The following is an 18,538-nucleotide window of genomic DNA, read 5'->3' as shown; positions in this document are numbered from 1 at the left end:
TCCTGCTGTTTTCAGCTTCTGAGGGATCGAGACCTGTTCCAAGTGCATGACAAAAATATGTACCCATGGCATGTTTCTCTGGGGTGCTGCTGCCTAATGGATGGGATTTTAAGGCAGAAGGGCTTACAGAGGTTGCATTGTCTGTGGCTGTCTCTTTCTAAGTGTGAAATGACCTGATTCTTGCTGCTGTTACCATATTAACAGTTTGAACTTTATTTTCAGTGATACATTTAGGGTGAAAAAATCACCAAAGAGATCCCCGCTATCAGATCCTCCTTCTCAGGTAAAGTGCTGCTGCTGTATTTTGATGCATGTAATTTGTGTTCTTGAAGGGGCAAAAAGAAGGAAATTTGATTAATTTAGATGTGGAATTGTATGTTTAATAACAGAAGATAATTTTGTTGTGGACTTGTGCTTCTAATAATAGAGGAGATTTTTGTAAAGAATATATGCATATGTCCAAGTACAGCACATTGGGCTATTACCATAAAGCATTAACCTTTTGTCCTCTAAAAGTGTGTGCACAGTATGCAGTAGATCTAGTGTTTTCTCTGGGAATTCCTGTTAGAGTATTGGCAAATGTACTTTGGAAAGCCCTGTGTTAAGATGGAGCAAGGATATGAATAAATATCTTCAGTCAGTTGTCTGAAAAATGAGACTATCACTATCCACCCTGGAATTTTTAGATTAGAAAGTAAGAAACTAAATGCACCAAATTGGTGGGCTGGAAGGGAAATAGAAATAAACCAAGTGGGCTGATCTACCGGGAACATGTGCTTGGCTAGTTTGATTCCGTGTTGTAAACTGCTGGCAGGTGGTTTTCTTGGAAGAGAAGTTAACAAAAGCTGCTCTTCCACAAAGGCCTGACTGCTTTGATGTGGCACAGCTCCTTCCATGCTGCTGTTCCACTTCCTGTTATCCATCCTGCCCTTTTATTTGTGCTGCTTGACAGCGCAGAAGTGAAGAAAGGGGAAAGGGTTTATGACCTTGTGGGCCTACAAGGGTTTGCTCCTATGAGGGAAGCCTAAAAAGTCAGTTTTGGCGGTCAGAGACTTCAGTGATGGGTGATGTGTGCCACTTGTGTCAAGTGCCTGAGAGATTTCAACAGCTCTGGATCTTCTTTCTTCTCTGTTATCAAAGCAGCTTTGCAATGCAAGTGTTTATCATCAAAGAGCTTAGTTATACTGGGAAAACTTGCTGCTGGTAGAGTTAGTATTTCCCATTAAGTATTTTATACTGCACTGCAGCAGAGATTACGGAATTAAAAAGATGGCTCTGGCAATGCAAAGGAATTCAGAGGTTTGAGCTGTTCCATGTGCGAGTGAAAGATAATGGAATTAATTGGCTCTTGTTTGCTGCAGGATCCTACTCCACTGCCAACTCCAGAAACACCTCCTGTCATCTCCACGGTGGTCCACGCCACGGATGAGGAGAAGCTGGCGTCCTCTGTGACGGGGCAGAAGTGGACCTGCATGACCGTGGACCTGAACACGGACAAGCAGGACTACCCACAGCCCTCTGACCTGTCCACCTTCGTCAACGAGACCAAGTTCAGCTCTCCCACTGAGGGTACTGTGTGCTGCAGACAGGGGCTGTGCACTGAGATAGGGTGTTGGCTTTGCCTGAGGATGCTGGCCTGTGCTCTGCTGCATGCAGACTCTGAATAGGGGACCCTAAAATGGTGCTCTCTGGGCCCTTCTGGGAAACATGGCAATTACAGGGAGCTGAATGTAAGACCCACACAGTCCAGCCTGGAGTTCTCAGGAAAAAAAAGATGCTTAAAGGGAAATGAGAGGGCCCTTCAGAGAAAGGCTTTTGTTTCCTTTGTGTGGTTAATTGTTCTCTGTGAGCATTGTGTTCTCTCAGTGTCTTCACAGGAGAGTGGGATCTGATAATGCTCCAGAGTCACTGAACTACTGATTCTGCCTGAGCCTGTTCCTTAACCTGCATGGGAGAAGGTCCCATGTTAAAATTCTGCTGAATTTTTCTGTATTGCATTAATACTCATACCATACCATCTCTTTTCCAGCTCCCTGGGCTCCAGGTATCTTCAGGCCTAAAAGTGTCCAGTATATCCCCTCGATAAGATAGTTACCAGATAAAACTCCCTACTAGATCAGCCCATTAAAGTTTTTCCGTCTGTACCTTCCCATGAGCAGCTGAGAGCTAAAGCTGGAAGTTTTTGTTTAGAGAACTGTCATTCCAGGTCTGTGAAATTTGGAAAAAAGTTTGTGTGTGGCCTTCCTTGGGGCTACCAGAGGGAATTCTGCTTTGCAACATCTGCTCCAAAGGCAGATGTTCAGCTTTGTGGGTGGGAAGCATGTTTGAGTTTGACTTGGCCTAAACTTCTTCTTCTTGATCAGAATTCACTTTTCCTCCCCAGCCTTTAAGTCCCTGTCCCAGTCTACCATTAAATCTACTTTATGCCATTTTAGGCTGGGTCTAAATTTTTGCCTGATTAAGAACTGCTGAACTTTTAGGTCAAGGTATTTGACCTCAAAAAGAAACAACAATCACAATGGTTTTGTTCATATGCATGAGCTTGTGTGCCCTGGGCTTTTGGGAAATCTGGTGAGTATTCTAAACAGATAAGTGTTTCAGTCTGGATGAATTCATTTGGCTGTATTGTCAAATTATAAATTTTAGCCATTGACATCCTTGTATTTGTATTTTAAAAAATAATTTAAAGGGACACTTTTTAGAAAATAAGCCCCCCTAAATCTGGGAAAATGGAAACTATATGGAAGAAATGGAACAAAAGAACAGTGAGAGACACTCTGAAACAATCATTTTACCTTTCAGAGTGGGTAGAAGAAAGTGAGCAATGCTCCTAATTAAATGGTAATTATCTTGTCTCTTGTGTGCTGCATGGTACAGTTGGGGTTTCAGATTGCACACTCATTATAATCAGCAATGCTTCCGCTTTTCACATCTCTGAAAAATAATAATATTTTTCCCTGTGACAGTCTTGCTCCTGCAGCTTTGAGAAATTTCTGAGTAATTGGAGGACTGTTTCTCAGTGTAGGTATTTTTACCTCTCCCAGACACTCATGTGTTACCCTGTAACCTAACACTGCTTCTGTAGGGATACAGCCCAGCCCCTGAGTCAGCCTGTGCATCCAGCCCTCATCTGTTTCAGGCACTGCCTGTGTCTGCTGCCATTTTCCTGTTGCACAGCCCCGAAATAAGCCGTAATTATTAGCAGAAAATATTGATGTAATCTTGCAGCTATTTGTGGGAGGAGTTGGAGGACATCACTTAGTAAGTCCGATGTTGTACGTGTTTATAAAAGATAATTGTCTTGCTTCGTGGGATATCCTGGGCTTTTCTGATTTTGAATGTGTAGAGATAACCAGAGCCTAAGATTTTGGAGGGGAGATGATGTCTGAGAGGAGAGGAGAGAGAGGAATTATGCTGGAGACTGCTGAGAGCAGTGAGACGAAACAAACTGCCTTTAGCCAGCCGTGTTATTCCTTTTGTTTCTACTTGGACTCTTTCCATCTGTGTCTTGCCTTTTTTTTTTTTTTTTTTCTTTCCTGTCAGCAGTAAAGTTAAATCTTTGTTGTCCCAGCAGTCAGTTTGGATTGGGATTGCGGAGCTGCTGGCAGTGCTGCAGGCAGGTGGAGGATCCCTGTGGCTGTGCCAGCAGAGGACAGTGCTGGAACGTTTGATGCCCCTGACTCTGCCTGGACACTCAGGGATTGCTCTCTGGAGCATAAAGGTGCTCCATAAACGCTCCTGATGCACCTCACTGGGCTGTCTGTGCAGAAATGGGATACAGGGAGGCAGTTTCTAAACACTTGCTGCTGTTACCTGGGATTTCAGGCTTTCTCCTGCAGTTCAGCTCCTTGTAGGGGGTTTGAATTCATCCTTCTGGTTTGGCTTTTGCTTTCACTGGGAAGAAAAGTGAATGAAAAAGGAGGTTGCTGGTATCTGACACCAGGAGGTTGTCCATCTTGCCTGGCTCCCTATTACCATTAAAACATGTGGAGCTAGGAATTTAAATGTGAGGAGCCTGCTATTACAGCTTTCTCTTCACTTACAGGTTTTACTGTGAATATCCCCAACCAGTACTGAGGATTTCTGGCTATTCCTCTTGTAGTTTCACAAAATATGTAACTTGTGGAATTACAGTCCTTGTGCAGTCCTTTTTATTACTAAAAACCAAAAAAAATTCAAGTATTGTAAAATCACGTTGAAACGTCTAAAACTTTTTTAATCAACAAAACAGGCAAGAGATAATCTTCAGGACTGTTTGTTTTTAAACATCAAACATTTTAATGGTGGTTATCATCTTCTTAATGCAAGCTCTACTTTTCCAAAGCTGCCCAAATCTAGAAGGATTTTAGCACATGATTTTATCAGAATGCAAATGCTAGTCTGCATTTCCTTAGGATTTATTTATCAAATTATGCAAATGGTTTATTGAATTAAGTCATGAAAACAGAACAAAGTACAGCATTTGGACAAATTAATTATGCTTTTAATTGTTAAATTAAGTTGTAATTGTATGTAGTTTGCTTTTATTTGATAGCAGGAACATATGATCTCTTTTCCTGTGTTAGATGTCTGCTTCTGTCTCAGCTACTGGGTGACCAGGAAGAAATGCTGGTTTTTCCCTCCACTGTAACTGGGAGACTAGAAGCAGAGAAGCAGTAAAGATTTGCATTTTTATTAAATTTTAGACTTAGGGTTCTTTGTAAATCTACCTGCCTTAGACTCTTCTCTGAAAACAAAATGTGAGAACAGCCCAGTAAGCTGGGCTGGTGTCTCACCCTGATTCATGAGCATCCAGGTATTTTAGATATCTTTTTCTTCAGTGATAGCACAGTAGTTATTCCAGATTAAGAATGTGATAAACAGGAAAAAATAGAAATTAATTTGTCTCAACAGCTGTTAAAATATTTTTTTACAGAAATTGTCATCAGCATTGGCATTTGTTGAAAAAAATGTGTTTTCTGTGATAACATGATAGGGGAAAGTTGTCTGTGCTCTGAAATTGCACTGAAACTTTTTTAATATTCTGATCCCTGGGGCAAATTAAAAAGCTGATTTTTTTTCTGGCAAGCTGATTTGCCTGAAATGTGTCAGATTCATTGTTGAAAATGAGTGAATACTAATGCACCTTTTACTTTCTCTCTGTATATTCTGTTTTTAATGTGTCATTGGAAAGTATTGAGCAGAGTGGGAGTGGCCCTTGTCAATGAGAAGAGCTCTCATTTACTTCTGAAAATAATCATGTCATGGTATGTATTAACACCTCTTTTTTTTGTTTCTGTTGCAGAATTGGAATATGGCAACTCATATGAAATAGAGTATATGGAGAAAATAGGCTCCTCTGTGCCTGTAAGTTCTCACCTCCATTTCCATTCATTTGCATTCCCTTGTCATAATATACTATCTGATAATGCCCTCAGCTTCACCACCCTTTAAATTAATTATAATGTGCCTGCAGCAGATTTGCAAATCCAGTTCCTTGAAATTGGCATAACCAGGGTAAATTGCCTGTGCTTTGTTGTCCTGTGTCCTGTAAAGCTTGTTCCATTTTATGATTTAATTTATAAGCTAGCATCATAGTAGTTCTTTCCAGAGGTTCAAAGCCAATCAGTATTTCCAGCAGTGCAGAGTGCAGAACTGTGTACACCAACTGCTGAACTGTTTGAGAAACTGGGAATAAAACTTGGGAGAAGCTGGAGGGAATCAGGAGAGAAACAGAATTAATGTGAAGTCTGGAATGCAACATTATACATTATCACTTGTTTCACCTTTTTAACCATGGATTTGATAGCTTGACTGGATCCAGTGAGAGGATATCCACTGAGGATGTTAGGAAAATCAGTCATGTGGTGCTTAAACCAATGAGAATATTCACTGGATATTTTAGTAACACCCTCAGCCAAGGGATGCCCTCCTGCCTGACAGAACCAGAAATCTCATTAACCTCAAATTGGGAGAAGAAGAGCCACTATGAAGAGTGAATTGTTTAGATTTTGTTCTTTAGGTTTCTTCCTGGAAGGGTCCATCTCAGTATCAGCATTACAACCCTGTATTACTAGTTTTCTGTCAACTCATTTGCTCACTACAGGCTTCAGTGACCTGAATTAGCTTTACTGGAGAATGGTTGCATTGCCTAATGAGTTTCTCTTTCCCTGTGGCCAGCAGGATGACAGCGCCCCGAAGAAGCAGTCCTTGTACCTAATGTTTGATGCCCAGCAGGAGAGCCCAGTGAAATCACCTCCCATCAGATTGTCTGACTCCACAACTCCCTGCTCAGGGTAGGTCACTGTGAGAGTGCAGGAGGGTGTCAGGGGAGTGGGTTACCCTCAGAGCATGTACAAAGGCACTTCTTCCTCTCTCTGCCTCTGTGCTGCCAAGTTATTGGTTTAAAAATAGATTCCCATCTGTGTACACATATGATGGAGAACAGAGGGCAAAGATATGCAAGTTTCATTATGGAATAAGGACATGTATTTCTTCTTCACATTCTAACTAAAAAGTCACAGTGACAACCGTTTTGCTGGACAGTGGCCTCCTACTTAAAGGTTTTCCCTCAGATAATGAGGTAATTTTCACGTTAATCTAGAAATCTCTTAATTGCAGTTTTTCACTTGGCTTTTCCTGGATACATTTTCTGAACAAGGGCTCTTGTTCATAAGACCAAGATGTGGGAGTTGTGTTTACTTCCAATAATTTTGCTTGTCAAGGACATCTGTTCTTGTTCACGAGAGTTGTGTTTTGGGAGAGAGGGAGGTCACAATGAGAAAGGGCTAAAAGGCAAGTGAGAAATACTGAAAAAATGTGACATTTCTGATGGAACGGATTTTATGTCTCCAGTGCATTGTCTTGAAAGGATACTGCAAAGTGTTATGAACTATAATAATGTAAAATCGAGTAGAAAGAATGTGTGCATAAACAGATTTTTATATATGCACCTACACATAAAAGTGATGAAGAGGACTTGCTCAGCTGTTACTAGAAGCAGAATTGAAGGCCTTTTGCTCCACCCTGAAAACATGTGCACAATCTTTTTCCAGGTCAAGTTTTGAAGACCCTGAAGCCCAGCAGCCCTCTGGCATGAAAATACCACACCCAGCTTCCCGAGTCCTAGCTGCCAGCCAAGAGGCACTTTTACAGTCCCCTGACAAGGGCAAGCAGAAAGACCTGGAGCCCATGACTCTGGGAACAACTCCAGAGGCCATTGAAATCGTAAGTCCTGTATGATAAGTGTTTGGGAATCATTTTCCTCCAGAAATCCTGCATTTTGCTTTTGGCCCCAGCAACTTGGGCAAAATCTCTGTTGCTTATTCAGCCTCCTCTTTACCCTTCAGACATCTCCTGAAGACTCCTTTGTCTCTGCTGATGCTCTTCTCAATAGGATATCTAAGAAAGCCTCAATATGTGATCAGCCTGAATATCTAGATCCTGACCTAGCAGAAAAGAACCCCCCAGTATTTGCTCAGAAACTTCAGGTTTGTAGCAGAAATATAAATGTCACCTTTCTTTCTGTTTGTCCATACACAGACTTTGCCTCATTTGAAAAGGGGTGGAGGGAGGCTTGGAGGGGATGTGGAAAAGAATTAAAATAATTATTTAATTCTTTCCAAAGCAACACTTCCCTATCAAAGACTTGAGGAACAAAGATATTTTCATTTCACTCACATAATTCATATAATTCATAATCTAAATATCATCAGCACCTATCCTGTACCTCTAATGTATCTATTTTCCAGAAGTCTTTTTAAAGCAAATTTTTTTAAGTTTGAACACAGGAGTTGACTTGTAGAGAGTTGTATTGACACCTGGCTTTAGTAAGTCTGTATATACAGATGCATTTTTTGAGGTTCAGGACCTAATTCTGCTGAAATGAAATTCTGGCTTTGTTTTTCTAGTAATTTCTCTAATACAGAATTTAGCATGGGTTTTTCTAGGAAAAGCAAACGGATCAGCAGAGCAGTTCTGTATGTCAGGGCATATTTTCTGGAATATTCACAGTGAAATTTTAAAACAGCAGAGGTTGAACTGAGACCAGCACATGGTGTAAACTCACATAAAATGGAAATGAAAGGAGAGGAGTCTGTGATAAAACAGCTTTAGCTTCAGAAAACATTCCTTTTACATGAAGTATTGTTCATACTGACCACCTAATAAAAATTATTTGTCTATACAGCTACCTCAAAACTAACCAGGCCCTGGAGTTTGGTATCACTGCCCTCACCATGAGAGGAATTTGGGGTGTTTGCCACCCAGGAATTATCCAAATTACCCATTAAAATTTAACAACCCAATTTTTGAGTATGTCAAACATTTTTACCGTGTTCTTACCACATTTTTTTCCCTGTTGGGGGACTACCCCCTCCCCAAACCCTTTGACAGGAGGAGCTAGAGTTTGCAGCCATGAGGATAGAAGCGCTGAAGTTAGCCAGGCAGATTGCCCTCTCCTCTTTGCGCTCCAAGGTACCTGCTTTGTGCCTGCCCTGTGTGTGTGAGTGTGCACAGCCTGGGGAGCCGAGTGCTGCTTGTCCTGGGGCTCCCTGGGAGGACACCAGCAGCATGCTGGCAGCAGAGCTGACACAGGAAATGCTGTCACCCCACTCACACCCCAATTAACAACAGGCGAGAAGCAGCGACGTTCCTTCCACAAGAGATGGATTCTGCAGTCCATGTGGCCAGTTGTCGTTTCTCTGAAGCAAGATTTGTCCTAAAATACTTGATGGTGAAGAATACCAGGCCTAGTTTTGGCCATAAGGACATTTTGTCTTCTGCTGGTATTTTCAGCTGGAAGTCAGACACCTTTGACCCTCAGTGTTTGGAAGTGAGGAATTCAGTCGACCTTGCCCTCAGGCATCTGAAGAAAGAGACTGCAGCAGGGCTGGAAGGGCTACAGAGCTCAAAAGGAAAAAAGGCCTCACTACACAATATGTCTTTATTCATAAAGAGCTAAATCTTATCTTTTTCATGCCTACTTCCAGGCCATGCTGGTTAGTTGTGCCTCAGAGTGATGCTTTGCGTTGCTGTAGGGATGCACATGGACCTCACCCTGTGTTTGAAAAGCCAAAAAATGTCATTCCATAAATGTTAGTGGCTTTCTTGGGAAAGGATATCAGTTCAATGGGATGCTGAGGGGATGGCAGTGTCCTGCTGCAGTGAAAATTTCATTCCAAATGAGGAGAGTCTTTTGCCCAATCCTGAATGCTCTGGAGTTCATTGCATCACAACAGCATTTGGGCTGCCTACAGGGTAGAATTTCTTGGTGCTTTAAAGATCAGTTATTAAGTAACTGCCTCATAAAAGTAAAGATATTTTTTAAGGTTAGCTGTTCTACTCTGAAAAAAGTGATCATATTTGATTTTTTTCACACACCTTAAATAGCCCACAAGCCACCTTGTTTCTGTTATGCACACACATTTACTAAGGTAAACACATTCCTCACAGATTTCAGAGTATTTTAGAGTATGTGGTTACAGTCTTTTATTTAATTAATAAAAACATGCTGTTGTCTTCATTAGAAGGCTTAACCAAGCTGAAACCACTAATGAGGAACATAAAGAACAAAGGAGGAAAAACAAAAATAATTTTCCTGTGTGTGGCTGTGTCCCCTTGCTCTGAGTGTCAGGTGTTGGAAGAAAATGAGGTGGGAGCCTCTCTTCATCCTCTCTACCTCTCTCAAATTGCTTGTCCTCCCAACACTTTGCTGGAACATGCAGGATTCCGGCTCTCCAGCATCAGGAAACACCTGAGATGAAACATAGATGGATTATACAGAAAAATTCTGCTTAAAAGTTGCATTTTTGTAACCAGCCAACTGTTCAGAAACTCAAAAATTGTAGTATTTTAGACTGAAGAGAATGCGTTTGTGGGTTTTTGAATACTTGTGAGTTGCCCGGGGGAGGTTCTGAGCTACAGAACTTTTACAGAATGTGGGGTTACATTTTAAAGATGCTGTTCAGCATCATGAGAGCACCTTATTTTGTTGGAACAAGTTTTGAGCTCCTTAGAACTTAAAAATAGGGAATCGATTTCATGTGACTTTTTAGAAAATATCATTAATCTGTGTAACAAAGATAACAAAATTATAAGCAGAGGGGTGGAGAGAAAAACAGGCAAAACTCCCCCCTCTGACAGAGAATTGGCAGCAGTTATTGATGATGACCAAGCCCCATGTTGGTTGAGGCATAGCAATACTTGTAGACCAATACCATGGGTGTCATGTTAGGCTGGGAGGGACTTCTGTCCTTGTATAGCTTTGCTATTTCAGTGGGAGGTTGCTGGTGTTAAATTAGCCTGTGGTGACACCCCTTGTGACCTACAGTGACTGGTGGCCTGGATTAAGTAGAACAGAAACCAGCAGATGACTGCAGTGACTTAAATTTGGATGCTCCTGGCAGAATTCCCTTCTGGATGGCTGGCCTCCATTCTTTTCTGAATGCTGTATAATTATATTTAACATTTGCTAAACGATGACTGGATGGGTAATGAGAATAGGGTGATAAATAAAGACAGAAGCACTTGTTATGACAAATTAGGTCACCTAAAATAAAGATTAAATTATATGTAATTAAATATTTTGTGCTAGCACTAGGAGTGAGAATAAAGATGTGCAGTTTGTTGTTCTCAGGCAGAGGGGAGTTCTTTGGCCACTCCCAAATTTCTTGTCACTGACTTAAATAACAGCAGGACCAGTCACCTTTACATTGCCAAGTATTTCTGTCTTCCAGTGTTGAGGTGAATTAAAGCTTTTCTGTTGAGCAGTCTCTGGATGCAGTGAGGTAATTTTTTAGTAGGTGCAGCTTGAACAGGGTTTATGTCCAGCCTGTGGATGCTGAGGTGATGGAGAGTAGGGTGCTGAGATCCAAGGAAAATGGAAACTGAAAGGAAAGGCATGGGCAAAAATGGAATTAGTGCATTCCAGCTTTGTGGGCCTCTCATGGTGGTGGGGGAGGATTATTTCCTTCAAACAGCAATGGCATTGATTTTAGCAAAACTTTACAGGCAGAAAACCTCTGCTTGGGTTTTCCTTGCCTTTCCATGTATTTGCAAGCACAAGTAGGTCTCACTTTGCCTGCACTGACCTGTCTGCTCACACATCAGTTAAAAGAGTCCATCATTCCATGCACACCCAGGCAGCATTTCAAGGGCTTGGAAAGGGCAGCCTCATTTTCAGCAGGGCTAAACACACATTCCTCCAACTGCTATGATAAAAACTATTTTTCATTTTCATTCCATTTCTCTGTTTTCTTCCTCTCTGACCTCCTGGAAGTGAGATAACTGCAGCTGGTTAATAGATGTGCATTTGTTTCCCTTCTGGTCAAATATCTAGTTTCTGTGAAAGGTGCTGGGAACAGAAGCGTGTTGAGTCTCAAATATTTACACTAAGATTGCAGTGACCTACATTTTGTAGTAATTCCCCTGAAGACTCTAATCTTTCTGTGCAAGGTTTAGTGACTTACAAATCCCCACGCTGATTATTACCCCAATTAACTGCTTACCTTCTCAGCAATTAGGTGTTAAAGCATTATTATTGCGTTATTTTGGCTAACACTATCATCCTGGTGGTCAGGTGCTGTTATTTTCTCAGGGTAGGAATATTTTGCAGGTAGCAAATAACAGTTACTGAGTTATGCATCAGTTAGGAGCTGTGTAAAATTTGTTTTTGAAGTAAAACCATGATAACTTTTACTGGTGACTCCTGTGAGAGAGCCCAGCTGTGACTTGTGCAGGGTGTTTCCAGGGTTAGGGCAACACTGGCTGGACCACTACCACAAACATTTCTGCTCAGTGGTTAAATTCCAAGAGTTTTTAATGCTCATTTTTGGAAATTTTAAGCTGTTCTGCATGTCATTATTGCTATTATTTTGTACAATTTACTCAAATGCAAAGAGAACTAGAGAAAACATAACTTATTAATGAGCTGTTATGCACTATATAAAAATATCTGTAAGTACATATTAAATGCTTTAAATGTCATCTTCTTTAAAATTGTCACCCTCCCAGCAGTTACTTTGACATGTTTTTATATGAGCTTGAAAAAAGTTTATGTTTCTTCCTGGCACAGTGAATATTTTCCAGCAATCTCTTCATGAGATCCAGCAAATTAAGCTGCAGGAGGCTTTTGTAATGTGACAGATGCAGTTCAACAGATCAGTGTGAGGGGTGGCCTTTCTTTGGAGGACAGCTTTGATGATCTAATGGCTCTTTTTTATCTCTCAGTTATTCCTGCCTTGTGATTAAGGAGAGACTAAAGTACTTTTCCTTTTTTTATTATTTATGCGTTTCCAGAGGTGTCTGAGCTTGTACCCCAGGTGTATTTTTTTCCTATGTAGTTGTTGTACATTGGGAGATAATTTTAAGAGCACAGGCCATGCAGTTTTGACAGATCTTGGAATGCTTTTTTCTTCTGATAGGAAAATCCACTGAGTCTGAGTTTGCACTTCCTAATTCTGCTGGAATTGATCATTATATTGGGTGTTCATGTTAAAGGTAGCAAAACCAGAGAAGGGATAGCCTGCTCCATAAATCCCAGAAGTAAGAGTCAATTGACTCCCAGGTTTAAAAACAAAAAGTACCAAGCAAATCAGTGAGAGTCTCCTGTAAAGGAAGATGCAGTGAGGTGTTCTGTAAGTACTGTTTAGGTTATTCTTGCTCTAATTTAATTTTCTTGCCTAGTCTTCTAGTGTTGTTAGCATTTCTTCGTGTTCTCTACAGATGTGATATCCAGAACATCTGGTCCTGTGTGCATTGTGTACAATTTTTACTACAGCTTCTTCAGTCAGGTGTGATATGAGAACTCACAAGGGATTACAACAAAATTAACAGTGGGTTTGGATGCTATCTGTGATCCTGGGCAGTGTGAGAAGAACTGTGAGGAAGGATGTTTTATGGAATAGCATCTGGCAAAATTCCCTTTACCAGTGTTGAGACGAGAATATGCGATGTTGGAATTAATGAGGACTGAACTTTGATCCAGACATTATCTACTTCATTTCACATCCCTGTGCTTCAGTCACTAGAGCATGACTCTGCTATTTACTTTAAAAAAAATACAAACAAAACAACTAAAACAAAAACACACCACCCTCTTTTACAATAAAATATAGCAAAATAATTATTTTCTCTTCTTTGTAAAAAAAAAAATATTGAAATACTCTTGATTACTACTCTTTATTATTGCAGATAAGGCCTAAAAACTTAGGTACAGCATTAGTGAACTTGAAGGAACAGAATACGTTGTTTTTTGCACAAAGTTAACAAATAAACTGGAAAATACATCATCCTCTTTTCAGCAGCAAGGAAATGCTACATCAGGAAAACAGGATGTGAATATCCATTTCCATCAGTGGATGGAAAAAGGAGTTGATCAACCTGACTTTCCTCCCCACTCATGGTCCAGCCCTTGTGGTGGGGACTCGGGGGTGCCTGGAGAAGCTGTGGCTGCCCCTGGATCCCTGGCAGTGTCCAAGGATCAGGGACAGGGCTTGGAGCAGCCTGGGACAGTGGAAGGTATCCCTGCCCATGGCAGGGGTGGCACTGGATGGGATTTAAGGTCTCTTCCAACCCAAACCATTCTGGGTTCTATGAACTGTCTTTCATAATCTCCTCAGTTTTAATATCCTATAGCTTGGGTTGTTTGCATCGAGAGTTGTTCATGAGACATCTCCTGCATCTCAGCATCACGTTCCTGTTCTTTGCTCTCCTCATTTCCCATGCTGCTCTCCCCTATTTAATCTGGGCTGCTGACATGAGCAAAATTGACAGCTGCAAAAAAAGCCTCATTTAACTGACTAATCGCATGCTGGACACCAGTGGGGCAGCAGTGTCACCTGCATATTCACACTTTTTGTGTGGTATTCTTTATGATAGATACCATGTATTAACAGGCTAGACTTAAGAAAGTGAGCTGTCCTCTTGCTTCTGCTTTCTTGATTTATTTTTCTGGAAGCAATATTCCCCTTAACAACCTTTCTGCCTTCAAATTGGGTTCCTTCTGCTGATGTGCATTTTTCGGGGATGTTGTGGTGAAAAGCAGTACCTTTTCTAAGATATGACCTTAAAATATTGATGGCAAAGTGCTGTCTTTATTTTCTCTCTGTATAGGTAATATGAACCTCCTGGTGCTTCTCATGGATATTAAATGTATATTTTATGATTGCCGAATTCAGAGCTCCATGTCAGTGTTACCGCTGTTGTAATTTAGAGGTGCACAGAACTCTAGTCCTGGCACCACACCCAGGAAAGCCCTGAGCTAAACACCTATTTAATGGTTCGTTTCTTTGTATTTAAAAAAACAAACACACAGAGAGAACCTGCTATCCCAGCAGATGTTTCCATCTCCAAAAGCGCGCTGTACTCCCGCATCGGCGCCTCAGACGCGGAAAGCACCACGGCTCTGCTCTACCCCCAGCAGGACTTGGACTCTGCACTGCGCCTCGCCAGAGCAGAGGTAACTCTTTCCACAACTTGGGAAAGGAAAAACCTGCTTTTTGTTGTTCCCTGCTTGCCTGTTTTCTCCCAGATGTTTTATGTTGTGATCGCTGGTTCTGTTCTTGGAACCATCCTCAGCGGCGCTAAAGCAAAATGTGCTGCTGCACTGCAAGTTTTGCTTGTTTTATATTTGTAAAAAGCAGATATGATATAAAAATAAATCTCGGGTGTACACTGTGCATCTTGATATTGCTGTATAATTACATGAAAATGGTAAGCTGCTTGAAATAGGAATAAAATTATGTATTTTACAAAGCTGTGTGTCATATTAGTGTGGCTAGCAATAGCAATGAAAAGATGAGTATAATCCAGTGAGTTTTTTTCCCTTTGTTTTCTGTTTCAGATTGTGGCCAAGGAAAGGGAAGTATCTGAGTGGAAAGAGAAATATGAAGAAAGCAGAAGGGAAGTGATGGAAATGAGGTGGGCTATTAACTTGATCACTCTGTCAGAGAGCCTCATCTCAGCCTGTGGGTAGTACACAGAGTGCCATGCTCATACAGTTGTTTTCCTTAGCTGAATTGGCTTCATTATTTTTAACTTCAGGCTTTGCATTGATCTGAACTGATACTTTTCTCTGTATGATGGGCACCACTGTTCAGGGTAATCATTGAAAACTTCTTCGTTGCTAATTTCATTCACACCCTCAGAATACTGAGGTTAAGGGAAGTTTTACTCCAGGTTAATGTCAGGGAAGGATTTCCTCTGGTTTGTGTGAATTCTCACTAGGATTGCAGAGTGAGGTTCCTGTTGCAGACTGGATGAGTTGCCTGCAGAGCTGGCAGAGGGGTGCACAGGCCAGTGTTAAATTCATTCTCCATAAGTAGTTTTGCTTGGGAAAAGGAAAGAATGTAGGGAAGAATGTGCAGGTTTGCAGATAGTTATGAGTAGTACAGGCTGCTTCGAGGACATCACTGTTGCTCAACAGTAGAAATCAAACCAGTGCCAGTAGAAAAGCATTTCTTGTAAAGGAACCATTCTGCACTATGAATGTTGGCTTTTAAGGAGATTCTACACCCTTTACTTTGAACTAAGATGATTTTTTAATTACTGCACACACTAAGGTTGATTTTAGTTAAGCAATAGCTCTCTTGGCTTTTGCCTTCTTGTTCCCTTTGAGAGCCGACAGAAGGACCCCGAGCTTTTCAGTTTGTTCTGGTTGTATCTGTCCTATTTCTATGCCAACTTGCCTTTATTATATTAAATATCTGTATACTGGAACATGGCTTGACCTTCTTTTCCAGCCCAGGTCCTACCACTTGCAAGGATGACAACAAAATCCCTGTAGATCCATGTAGTGGATGATGTTAGCAGTGCTGCTCAAAGGGCACTGCTGCCTCCCATTCAGTCAGCTGAAAGGTTCAGCTTTGCTTTTTTTTTTTTTCCAGTTAATAGGACCATAAGAAGGACAAAGCAATGAGCTTGGCCTGCTCATTGATCTGAGTCTGAAAAAGCCATCAGCTGCAAAAGAGAATGTATGAAATACTACGTGGAGTCTTTAAAGCATATTATTTTCTACCTTCAAAAATGAGAAAAAATGGTCCCCCCTCTGAACTCAGAAGGAAACTGTCAGATTATTTTAGCATCCCTCGTTTAAGTAATAATTTATACAGTCGCTTCTGAGGCTGAATTTTCTTTTAAATCCTTCTGTTCTAGCACCACTTTCCCAAAATGAAGAGTTTCCGTGATTTAAAGCTAAACTCTGTATCTGCTGATGACCTACATAAGCAATTGCTTATATCCAGGAAAACTCTGCTTAGGGGAGGGAGAGTAGAAGGGAGCTGCAGTGCAGAGCTCCACAAACGCTGGCATGGATGCCAGGAATTGCACATGGCAGATTGGAATAGCAGCAGCACAGGGCTCTGAGCCAAAGCATCTTAAGAAAAGCATCTGCAAAAGGCAAGGGCAGCCTCTTTATTTCTTTTTTGCCACCTCGCAGTGCCCAGCTGAGTTCTCTCACCTCCCTTGTGCTCTGTTGGGATGGGGGAACAAAGCCCTGGCATAGCCCTGAAATGCTTAATGAGGAGAAACAGAACAGAGTGGCTGCAAGCAGTCAAACCCAGGGAGCAAAACAAGGAGGGAACAAAATGAGGGATTGTAAGGAATGCCTCAGTGTGCAGCTCACACTCAAGTGTGCTCCTTAGTCTGTCCTGTGTCGGGGTGCACGTGTCTGCTGGCTGCCAGCAGGCACTGCCAGCCTTTTCCCTCATGGAAGGGGAGCCAGGGGTGACACAGAGCAGCTGGCACACTGCAGATCTGCACCTTCATCCTCCACACAGTCATTTGCTTGTGTGTGTCTCCACCCTCCGTAAAGTCTGCTTTGAAAAAAAACCCACAATAACCAAGCCAGTTTTCCCACAGGCACATGCCTGGAACGCGTGGATGAGAGGAAGAAATCTGGCTAATGTTGTCACAAAATGATAAATACACATATGTGCACAACGAAAGATTGCTCTTGGAAGTTTAAACATTCAAGCAGTCCATGTGTGATAAATTAGAGATGCAGCAATAAGATATGACATAATGATAAGCAGGGAGTGAAGGGACTAGTTAGAGTTGCAAGCACAAAAGCATCATTTCCCAGAGAAGGAGGAGCAATGCTCCTGTACCCATGTCCTGCATACTGTAGCTGGAATATCCTGAATTTGTCTAAATGTCCAGGAAAAGATCAGTTGGAGGAAATTCCACTCCAGAGAACAGAAGCCAAAATGAGAAGCTTTAATAATGCAGTAGCTATGGAGGAGCTGAACCACAGTGTGCTGTAGCATAATCCAAGAGTCAAACCAGAGGCAGGGCAAGAAATACTTAATTATGATTATTTGGAGGTCTGATGGATTATGACTCTGTACAGGAAGTCAAGCAGATGACCTCTGAAACCCTTTGTAGCCCTGGACTCTGATGGTTTTATGCCTTACAAATGTGCAGTTGGTGAATAGACTGAGTATCTCAAATATCAACATTTAAGCCTATTAATGTGTCAGCCTGGGGTTAAGATGTGCCCTCCCAAAGAGGAATGATGTGGCAGCATCCTTTGGTTCCCCAGCTGTAATGACCATTGTTTGGGCTGCTTGACTGAAAGAGGCCTTTGACATGAATCTGGAGCAAATTCTTCTCTGGGAAGTGCTGCAGTGTTGTAATGTTGTGTTCCTTACCCCGAGTACCCTGAGTCCTTGGCTTCCTTTTCTTGGATGATAAAACTTCCTAAAGGTGCCTTGTGTCACAAGGATATGACAAAGCTTTAAAATCCTCATTGCTTTCAGCAGGCTTTTGAGGTAATCTGCTTTGGACATGAAACCAAACCCTTCCTTTTAGGGCCAAATCCTTGCTGTTATCTTTGCTCTCCAAAGTGTCATTTGTGGTTGAAAGGAAAAATCCCAGTGCCTAGGAGTAGAGCATTTGTTCTCTGAGTGCTCTGCAGCACCAGGGCAGGGGAGATGCTGCCCACCTTAGGGCCAAGTGGCCCTCTCAGGACTCTGGGCTCTGGGATTCAGATTTCAGGCAGTTCTGGAATTACTGTAGTAGTTTTTTGGGAGCTCTGGAAGTTTCTTCTTTCCTTGCCGACTTTTCTCTTAGGATTTTCCCTCATCATTTCTGTAACAGAGCACTAAAAATGGAGCAAGTGAAAGCGAGTTTCAAAAGAGGTGTATTCCAACTCCAGCGAGCTGTTTTGAATATCCATTTCAAATGAAGTGTGGGGTAATTTTGTTTTTTGTAGCCAGTCCTGAGTGGCTCATGAATCAAAGCACAGATCAAGTTAGTCTTTTCATTAGCTTTATTTGGCTTTGGGAAGGGATGGATCATCTTTCTAAATCACATTTAATCTGCTTATTTTGGCTAACCTCTTTTCAAGAAGGAAATTCAAAGCCTACCGTGAGTATATGAAATAAAACAGTCTTAAAAGTAGCATTTTTTCACCTCTGCTTCAAGAAGAGATTTGGGAAATGGAACATGATGGATTTTGTGCTACATAGTTGAATATTTTGATCTCGTTCTTTTAAGTGGTAGTGAATCATTTGATCACGAGAAGATTCATTTAGAAGATGAGATAATTTTGGATGATAGC

The 18,538-nt window shown here is 41.5% G+C and overlaps 1 protein-coding gene across 1 annotated transcript in view; it reads left to right on the top strand.

Moving 5' to 3' along the window:
- TACC2 (transforming acidic coiled-coil containing protein 2) overlaps positions 1 to 18,538 on the top strand; it is a 95,148-nt gene that overhangs the window by 68,021 nt on the left and 8,589 nt on the right. The window contains 9 exon segments of the mRNA XM_066323467.1: positions 223 to 283; positions 1,362 to 1,569; positions 5,285 to 5,346; positions 6,160 to 6,275; positions 7,035 to 7,206; positions 7,329 to 7,469; positions 8,374 to 8,454; positions 14,294 to 14,437; positions 14,822 to 14,898. Of these exon segments, the coding sequence (XP_066179564.1) occupies positions 223 to 283; positions 1,362 to 1,569; positions 5,285 to 5,346; positions 6,160 to 6,275; positions 7,035 to 7,206; positions 7,329 to 7,469; positions 8,374 to 8,454; positions 14,294 to 14,437; positions 14,822 to 14,898 (1,062 nt within the window).

The sequence above is a fragment of the Sylvia atricapilla genome, chromosome 8 (genome assembly GCF_009819655.1).
Source record: "Sylvia atricapilla isolate bSylAtr1 chromosome 8, bSylAtr1.pri, whole genome shotgun sequence".
NCBI lineage: Eukaryota > Metazoa > Chordata > Aves > Passeriformes > Sylviidae > Sylvia > Sylvia atricapilla.
Note: the sequence above shows the minus strand (reverse complement) of the source record. Positions and strands in the feature narration are given on the sequence as shown.